General features: G+C 40.6%; 1 protein-coding gene across 1 annotated transcript in view; it reads left to right on the top strand.

The window, feature by feature from the left end:
- Positions 1–1443: 1443 nt before the first annotated feature.
- Positions 1444–10387, top strand: part of SAMHD1 (SAM domain and HD domain 1) — a 37425-nt gene continuing 28481 nt past the window's right edge. The window contains exons 1-3 of the mRNA XM_006881709.1: positions 1444–1651; positions 5716–5782; positions 8194–8266. Coding sequence (XP_006881771.1) covers positions 1444–1651; positions 5716–5782; positions 8194–8266 — 348 coding nt within the window. The remainder of the gene's footprint in view (positions 1652–5715; positions 5783–8193; positions 8267–10387) is intronic.

The raw sequence follows: 10387 nt of genomic DNA, 5'->3' as shown, positions 1-10387 counted from the left end.
AGAAAGGATCAGAGTGGTGAGAAGGCAAAGGCAGACAAAGACATTTTTTTTTTTATGGGGACTTTTAGGGAGATTTAGATACGTGTTAATTTGTTCAGGAATTTGGGGACAGAGGTTCTTTCAATGTGTGATCAGGCCCAGAACCTTACAAAGATGGGTTCTTTCAATGTGTGATCAGGCCTAGGGCCTTATCAGGAGTGTAAATTAGCAAGTTTTTTCAAAGAATAGTCAGGCCTGGAGTAAGTAAGACCTGGGGAAATTGTGACATTCTTCTTCCTCCCCTGACTCAATTCATGGTATGTTCAGGTGTCCCATATGCATACAAAAGCTGCAATTAGTAAACAAAGGACATATCTTGAATTGTGGTATTGGCCAAAAATACTGGTATCACAGATTACTAAGTGAAGAAACAAATCTGTCTTGAAGGGTAGCCAGAATGCTCCTTAGAAGCAAAGATGTTGAGACTTGTATCACACACTTTAGATCTGTTACCAAGAAAGGCCAGTCGCTTGAGAGACACTGTATTTGGTAGAGAGATCAGTGGGAAAAAAGGAAGGCGTTCAATTAGATTGACAGAATGGCACCACTACTGGTTTCAAACATAGCAATGCTTGTGAGGATGGCGCTGAACTGGGCACTGTTCTATATGGAGCCAATAAGGACTGGGCACTGTTTATATGGAGTCATTAAGGGCCAGAACTAACTCATCGGTACCCAACAGCAACAATAACACAGAGTTCAAGGGTAGCAGGCACCCGGCAGTTCATTCTAGAACCACTGAAAGTGAAAGGTACTCACACATCCGGTTTTACATTTTCAGATCACTTCAGTGCCTCGTCCATTTTTTCCATCTTCGTTGGATAGGTGCTAGTATGGCAGGTTGAAGGCCTTTTAAATGTATTATGAAAACATAGTGAACAGAAGCCAGTAGTTCCAATATATAAGGGCGTCTTAAATACAGCTAAAAGACATTAACTTTATTTCACCAGAAGAGCCACCATTCTAGAGTGCAGCTAGGTGTCACCAAAGAGAGCTGCGCTGCTACTCTAAAGGCGGTGCTTCTCTGCAGGTTCGAATCCACCAGCAGCTCTACTGGAGACAGATGGGCAACAGCAAAATAAACCAGTAGCAGAACCAGCTGAGAGCTGGCGTCTCCACCACCAGTTTTTTAACACCTTACGGAAGGCCCTCCCTTAGAACCACCTCTAACTCCGCCCCTTAATTTGCACTTGGCCGAAGGGACGAATGTGTGTTGATATTGCGCCTGCGCAGATGGGCATTTGTCAGGCGCTAATGGACTTCATTAAGCCCAGGGCTAAATTGCCACTGCGCCTGCGCTTGCCGCAGGTACGGACTAGTCTCTGGGATTCGGCGGCCACTGCGTCTGCGCGCAGCCGGACGCCGCGGTTCTTGACTCGGCTGTGCTGCGTGCTGTCTGCGGGAATGCAGAGCGCGGACCCGGAGCATCCGTACAAGCGGCCCCGTTACAATGGCAGCCCGAGGACGCCGCCGAGCACCCCTACCGCAGAGGCGGAGAGGTCCCCGGGCCCCGAACTCCACCCTGACCACCAGACCTGGGACCCGGAGCAGGTGTGCGCCTTCCTAAAGCGCAATGGCTTCAGTGATCCCCAGCTGCAGACACGTTTCCGAGGTAGGGGTGGGTGCTCGGGGGACCGAGACGGGCAGAGGACCAGCTGGGGCTGAGGAGACTCAGAGAGGAGGACGTAAAACGGAGAGGGGAGTCTCGATGCTGGCTGAGACTGAGACAGGCGGAGGGCGCTCGCAGGGATGGAGGCCGGGGTGGCGAACTGAGACCGAAAACTTTCTGGGGAAAGGGACCCGAGCTCTGGAATGGAATCTTGCCCGGGAGACGTGGGACGACATGAGGCTTTGCTAACTTGGCCGAGGCGATGGGAGTTGCTGATGTGGGTTTCTTCTGGAACTTGAGGCGCCAGCTCCTGGAAGATGACATTTGGAGTTTTTTCCAGGGAGACACTTGGCCTGGAAGGCCGCCTCTCAGGCTGTGTTTCTGGTGTTTCTGCAACTCCTTGCCCATTTTGCCCGTTAAAGTATGTTCCGAGGCTTTTCAGTATCTCTTTATTTCACCCTGGATTCTCCCGACAGAGAGGGAGGGCATTTGTTAATTTCTGGATTCCCAGTTTCTGATGAGCATCTTCGTAGGGCTCAGGAAATGTTTGACTGGGTCACTGAGTTTAGCAGTGCAAAGATCTGCAGATGCACTTCCCTTGCTCGTTCTGAACCCTGAACCCCAGCACCCCACAGCTTGACCACAGATGCCTGCGACAGTGTAGACTTTGAGTGGGTTGTGAGTTTGAAGCAACTTTACTGGCTCATGTTGAGCATCCTTCTATAGGAAATCTATCAACTTTCTGAGCTGGGATGTGAAACTTAGCCCCTGACTCCTTATACTCCCAGATGTTCCACAGGATGTGGTTCTATCGGTGGTTGTGATTTGCAAATTAAGTTTTGTAATGGTTGAATGGAGCCAGATTTGCTCAAATTGAGACCCAGGGAGGAGTCCCTTAAATTAGCTTGAATAGATTTCTTGTTCCCTTTTTTTCCTTTTACTTGTTTTTGTTTTCTTTTCCTGAAAGATAGGGATAGAATTTTTCTTTGAGTAGCAATTTACTTTTCTGTCTTCACTTTGTGACCAAAGTTGCTGCATCTCTCTTTGAATGTTCTGTAGATTAATTCCACAGCCTCCAGATTGCTGTGTTCTCTTGAACCTGCAGTCTAGTGCATTTGAAGACAGTGCAGACTTGCTGGATTCATGTCCTCTTGTGACAGAATCTCTGAAAATTAAATGCTTTCAACCTACATTGTTTTAAAAAACAGGTAAGTTATTTGAGGTCCAATGATATTAAATAATTTGGCAAAAGTCATATAGCTATGAAAAAGCTAGATTGTCAGCCTAGGTCCATGGACTTCAGAACTCATTCCAGCTCTACCTGAAAAGTTGTTTTAGTAAAAACATGACAGAATGTAACCAAAGTTAGGAAGTCCGATAAGAGAGAGTGTGTGTGTGTGTGTGTGTGTGTGTGAGAGAGATTAGAAAAATGGGAAGAACACAACAGACTTTGATAGCTAGCCAGTAAACACAGGTAAAGATGTTCACTCTCAACAATAAACAAACAATTTTCACTTTAGATTTGGAAAAAATGTAAAAGATTAATGATAACAGAAATGTCCAGTAGAGTTTAAGATAGTGTTGAATATAACCATGTTAATGAACAGTTTAATAGTGCCTTTTTTTGGTGTTTGATAACTTTTGACTCTTCTTTTTTAAAAAATTTTATTTATTTATTTTTTAAATTTATTATTAATTTCAGTAAAAATTTACAGAGACTTTGGATTTCCATTCATTCATTGTTGCACTTTTCTTCCCTCCCAACCCTCCCCCCTTGTACACTATCCTCTTGGAAAAGTAAAAGAATAATTCTTTAATTGTTTTACAAACCCTCCCCCAGGTCCATTCCACCATGTAGCCTTCACTGTAGACTCCTGTCATGACAAATATACCTAATCACATATCCCTTTTAAACAGTTTTCTCCCTCATCTGTTTCAATGCAGTATACATTATTGAACCCATCTTTCTCAGTCTCTCCCCAACCCCAAGGTCAGTCCTGTTTTACAGCAGTGGCACCATGCAGTATTTATCCTTTTGTGATTGAGATACTTCACTCAGCATAATGTCCTCCAGAGTGACCCATTTTGAATAATATTGCATGAGTTCCTTGTTTTTCAATGCAGCACAGTATTCCATTATGTGAATATACCACAGCTTCTCTGTCCATTCATTTGTTGATGGGCACCTAGGTTGTTTCCAACTCCGTGCTATTGTGAACAAAGCCTCAATAAACATGGGTGTGCATATATCTGCTTGGATGTCAGTTATGGTCTCATTGGGGTATATTCCCAGTAGTGGAATTGCTGGGTCAAATGGAATCTCTATTTGCAACTTTTTGAGAAAGCACCATACTGCCTTCCACAGTGGTTGCACCATTGACTCTTCACTTTTAAAACTAAAAACTATAGTAACTATCAGAGCTCCCTAATAATATATAATAATATAAACACAATTTTATATATATATATATACTGCCTTCAGTATAGTTTACCCCTCAACATTGTTGTTGTTATTGTTGTGGTTTTTTTTTCTTCCCTTTTATTCTCCCTGCCTCTTTTTAAACAGTCCCTCCGTAAGGACTTTCCACTTAGCTTTGTATCCAAAGACGAAATCTATAAGTGAAAGGAGTTAGCCTTCGTTACAGACTGGTTAATTTCAGGGTCGAAAATATGGAACGCTTCACGAATTTGCATGTCATCCTTGCGCAGGGGCCATGCTAATCTTCTCTGTATCGCAAGTTATTGTTGTTTTGTTAAGAGAGTCCTTGACCCTTGGGTGCCTTTTCATCCTCTCTCCAGGTTCATAGGGTTTCCGGAGGCAAGCTATTATGGAAGTGGATGCCACTCCTCCTTCCAAGCTTGTTTTAATCGGGAAACTCCACCCCACTCTCTGTCCACATTAGGTAGCCAACTATTAATGCAATTTGACACATCAATGTCACAGGTTCAGCCTCACAGCAACCACAAGTTGATGATGTTTTTACATTGGACAAATCTGCTGCCAAGGACCTCTTGAAAGTGCTAAAAAAACAAGGGTATCAATGTAAAGACTGAAATTTGCCTAACTCAAGTTGTCGTAGTTTCAGTTGCTTCATATATATATACTGAAGTTGGAGAGTAAATAAAGACCAGGTGATGCCTTTGAATAATATTGGTTGTTGAAGTGTTGTTGAAGAATATTGACTGTACTGTGAATAAATAAAAACATGTCAAGAATGTTCCAAGAACAACCAAATCTGTGTTTGAAGAGCTACTGCTTGAGTGTTCCTTTGAGGCAGAGTTGATGAGTTTGTCTTTGGGCCTGTTGTCAGAAAGGCCAGTACCCGGAAAAGGACATGCTTAGGAAAGTGGAGAGTCCAGAGGAAAGGAAACCTTTCAGTGAAATGAGCTAGACTGACACAGTGACTGCTTCAGTGGGTTTAAACACAGTGGGCATACTGCAAATACCAATCCTTTTTCACTAACATAACAAAGGTAACTCATTCTCAGACAGTAGTATAAGCACAGGCAGAGACTGGGAACTGCAACACATTTATGGAGACATATTACATACTGAATCAGTTTTTTTCTGGGCCTTATTCTCCTTCTCTCTAAATTGGTTCAGTATGTAATAGTGCATCTACATTGTGGAATAAACAGATAGCCATTGTAAAATGTAATAATTGACAATAAAAATATTAATGACATATTGAGCAGAAGACAACAGATTATTTCACGGATTCAACTATGTCTCCATAAACATGTTGTAAATCCTAGTTCTCTGCCTGTGCTTATAATCCTATTTGAAAATGAGTTACCTTTATTATGTTAGTGAAAAAGGATTGGTATAGGGTATATTTTGAATCATTTTCTTTTGAGATTAAAAAAGATTAAGTAAGGAATCAGAGCAGAGACTGAGAAAGAGACATACCAGTTTGTGTGAAAATCACCCAGGAATGGAATCTCAAGGAATAAGAACCAGAGCCAATAGCACAGAAGGCCTTCCTGAGAGCTAGGACCCTGACTTTGGAACTGGGAAATTGCTGTAAATAATTTATTCACCTTTCCCCTCTTTGTTTCTTTCACAGAAAATAAAATCACTGGTTCACTATTGTCTTTTCTCGATGAATCTCTTCTTGAAAACCTTGGAGTAAGGTAAGAATGATAAAATTCTCATTGTAACCAGTCACACTTTTCCCCCCAAAGGAATTTATGTTTATTCCTTTTCTAATTTTTCTTTTGTATTGTATTTTATTGTGTGTGGGTACTGTCAAATCAGATCTGACTGGTACAGGAGGAGATTGCTCCTCCTTTTCCAGCAAAGCATCTGGTGGATTTGAACCGCATACCTCTGGGATTGTAGTGCAGCTTCTTGCCACTAGGCCACCAAAGCTCCCTGTCTAAATATTTTTTTAACAAAAACATTGAAAATGGTTTAATTTTTTCTCATTGTTACACGTTTCCTTCCACCTTCCCTTATCTCCTACCTGTAATGCACCACTTGTTCCAGATTGTTGTCCATACATAGGATACCTAACCATATATTCCTTTCAGACAGTTCTTTCCCTCATCTGACCTATTCATTATCTGTCCATTCTTTTCCCATTCTCTTCCCAACGCCTCATGTCTGTCCTATTTTATAACAGCAGTGTTATGCAGTATTTCTCCTTTTGTGACTGAGATATTTTACTCAGTATAATGTCTCCCAGGCTCCTTTATGTTGTGGGCTGTTTTTTAAAAAATAAAATTTTCATTTTATATTGGTTTGCTTGCAGAGTTTGCATACATTGTTTTCAATACCAGATCTTTCCCATTTCCTTTACGTGCCCTTTCGTTTACCCATGAAATTGTGTGACCCAGTGATTACCCCGCTACCCATCCTCACCCCTCTGCCTCGGCCCCCCCTTGGATCTTCATATATGTTTTACTAGTTATCTTTCTACTTTTATAGTAATAGTCGTGTGTGTGTGTGTGTGTACCATCAAATCAGATCTGACCGGTACAGGAGGAGATTGGCCCTCCTGTACCAATAATGATACATGATGGGTCTTGCCTTATATAAAGTTTCACTTGGCAGAATATTGTTTGTGTTCAGAGTTACCAAGGAATCAAAACAAAGGATTATACTGAATTACTTCATGCTTTGTTGCTTGGTAATTGATAATGAAAGTAGATTATTAAAATAGATTACCTTAGGACATGAATTGACTTTGAGTAATGACCCTTGGGTCAGAGTCTGCAAGTCCTTCATCTTGGCTGTTTTGTAACCACATGTTGTCCTCACTCTCTCATACTTTTACTCTCTAGCCACTTCCGCTCACTTTGTACTTTCCCTTTTACTATTTCTTTTTTTAAAAAAAGAAACTTTCTTTCTTTCTTGTGTGTATATAGTTAACTATTGTTTGAAATAAACAGGATTTTCAGTCAAGTCTTTCGTGTAAAGAGAACCATATACTTAATTCTCTGTGGACCACATACTGTTCAGTTTATTCAACACATGCTCATGGAGAGCCCACTGTGCACTAGGTTTTCTTCCCAAAATTTGGAACACATAGTGAATAAAAAGATTAAATTTCGGGGAGGAACATGACATGGTGCAGTTCTTTTGCCCACGTTGTAACTCTTGGCTGGATTTAACCACGCTTATTAGAGCTGCATTGTCCTATAGGACAATTCTATGAGTTGTGCTCGACTTGATGGCAATCAACAACAACCTATATTTAAATTAATAAAAATGTAGTTCAATTAAAAACTGGGTTTCTTAGTTAGATTAGCAATATTTGAAGTATTTAGTAGCTACTTGTGGCATGAGTGTTGGACTGTGCAAGTATAGAACATTTCTATCACTGTGAAAGTCTTACTAAATAAATCTGAGTGAGTCCCAGAAGTTTCACAATGGTACCAGCATAATCAACTTTCTTTCTTTGCTATTTTCCTTTTCTTCCTTGTTTGACACTTCCAAGTCTCCTGCTGTTCCCAGATTCACTTTTCAAGATATGTAAGTAATAATAATGTTGAGTGGTCACCAACCTGTGACCTATATCTTCAAGTCAGGGGAGCAGATGCTAATTTTGATATGTTTAAGTTTGAGGTATAAATGGAACATTCAGCAGGGATGTAATTGGAAGTGTGAAACTAGAGCTTGGTAAGAAGGTCTATGTTAAAGAACATAGAACTAGGTTTCACCTACAGACAGGAGAAAACCATCCAAGACAACCCTTGGGGAATGCCTTCGTTGACTCTGGGTTTCATAGAATCATTGCTAAAGAAGAGTGTTTCAAGGATGTGTATATTCAGATCCTTTTCCGGTTCATAAGAATGAGGATTGGGTGTTCATACTTCTGTATGACATGTGCCACCCTGTAAACCTTGTTACGACATAGGCACACTACCCATCTGATAGGAAGGTGGGGGGGGAAATGTGTATATTCAAATTAGTAATTACTCCTTCCCACTGACTGCACCATCAGTGCAGATAATGTAGAATTGGCTATATATTGTTATATACTCCAGGAACTATTATAAAGTAATTATTGCTTAATTTACTTGTAATGTTCTAATTTCAGTTCCTTTGGGGAAAGACAGAAGCTGCTTTATTATATCCAAAGATTGAGTCAAACTCAAATTGAAACGATGAAGGTAAGAGGAATCAGCCTTTTATTTCATGTTTTTAAAAAATAAGACATTCATATAAAATTCATATTTAAAATGATAGAAGGAAATCTAGGTGATAGTATTATTGGTAATGAGGATCTTTATACTTTCTTAAACTTGACATTTCCTAAAATGAGTGTATAATATTTGAATCAGAAACTATTTTGAACTATTTATTTAGAAAAGTACAAATAGATTAACACCAAATTTGTCAAATCTTAATGGTCTGCCTCCTGAATGATTTACTGCCCCTAAAAGCCTCTGGAGCATCAGCTGTGAGTTAGCTCTGAGTGACCGACCAAACTTTTTTGTTGTTGTTGTTGTTATGTGCTGTTGAGTCTCTTGCAACTCATTGCAACCCTGTATACAAGAGCCCTAAACCTTGGTCTATTCCTGTGCAAACCTTATTGTCTCTGACACACCTACCCCCATTGCCCCAGTGACTGAATCAGTCCAAACTTCAGATGATTCTTTTCAGGACAAATGTACTTGAAGGCCTCTTTTATACACCTTCTGAATCCTATCTTCTTCCTTCCTTTTCCAGAAATTGTCCTGAATTTGGTATCTGTCATTTTGATTCATGTATGTGTATTCTTTCACTACAAATGTATTTATTTATATGCATCAGCCCAGCATGATGTTGTAAGATGCCATCATAGTCACAGCTACCCTATATATAACAGGGTGAAATAGTGCCCATTCTGTACCACCCTTACATTGTTGCTATATTTGAACCCATTCTCACAGCCACTATGTCAATCCATTTCATTAAAGGTTGTCTTTTTGACTGATTAATGTACCAAACATGATGTTCTTCTCCAGGAACTTGTCCCCTCACCCCCTAACATACCCAAGGTGTATTTGAGACAGGCTTCACCATCCTTGTTTCAAAGGATCATTCTTGTTACACTTCTCCCAAGGTAAATTTGTTTATTCACCTGGCAAGTCCATATATTCACTAGTCTTTACTAATACCACAGTGCAAAAGGTATCAGTTCTTCTTTGGTCTTCTTCTTAATTGTCTAACTTCCACATGCAAATGAGGCAGCGACTTAATTATGGCTTGGATTAGGGGCACTTTAGTCCTCAAAATGGTATGTTTGCTTTTGAACACTTTCAAGAGGTCTTTTGCCGAGGATTTGCTTAATGCTTTACATCTGTTGGTTTCTTGTCTGCTGTTTCTGAGGATGTTGATTGTGTATCCAAGAAAAATGCAATCCTTGACAAGATCAGTCTTTTCTCTCCTCATCGTGATGATACTTAGTGATTCACTTGTGAGCGTATTTGTTTTCCTTATGTTGAGATTTCTTTAAAACTGAAGGCTGCGTGTAATCTGTGATCTTCATCAGTAAATGCTTCAAGTTCCCTTTGCTTCTGGTGAGAAGGGTTGTGTTATGTGCATATGGCAGCTTGAGAATGAGTCTTCCTTCAATTCTGCTATGTTCTTCCTTGTCTAGATCAGTGTATAATGCTTTTTTATATCTTTTTTTAAAAAGTAATATAAATGGGATTATAAGTAAAACAGACATGTATTGGAGAAAGTATGGCTAAAGTGCTCCTTAAACGCACAGATGGTGAAGTTTTGGTCTCACATACTTTGGACATTTTGTTAGGAGGGGCTTTCTTGGAAGGGAGGATCAGCAAAAGAGAGGAAGAGTTTCAATGAGATGGAATGGTGTCAGATGATGAGCATGGCACAGGATAGGACAGAGTTCAGATCTGTTGTTCATAGGGTTACTATGAGTTGTACTCGATTAGACGGCACCTCACAACTACAGACGCAAAGGAAAGCTTTACTTGTGCCTTAAAAGTGCCTTAAATGCCAAGATTTGGAAAATCTGCTTTCGAGGACCCCTCCAAAATGCTACAGAGCAACGATACCAATTTAAAGACCAAGATGCGTTTCACACATTCACTCACTCACTCACTCACCCACCCACCCTCTCACCCACTCACTCACTCCCTTTACTCACACATTAACTCACTCACTCCCTTCACTCACTCATTCACCCACCCACCAACTCACTCACACACTCATTCACTCCCTTCACTCACACATTCACTCACTCACCCACCCACCCACTCACTCACACACTCATTCACTCC

This window comes from Elephantulus edwardii, unplaced genomic scaffold (assembly GCF_000299155.1).
Source record: "Elephantulus edwardii isolate Elephantulus edwardi_28Jun2011 unplaced genomic scaffold, EleEdw1.0 scaffold00015, whole genome shotgun sequence".
Taxonomy (NCBI): domain Eukaryota; kingdom Metazoa; phylum Chordata; class Mammalia; order Macroscelidea; family Macroscelididae; genus Elephantulus; species Elephantulus edwardii.
This window is presented reverse-complemented; position numbering and strand designations above follow the sequence as displayed.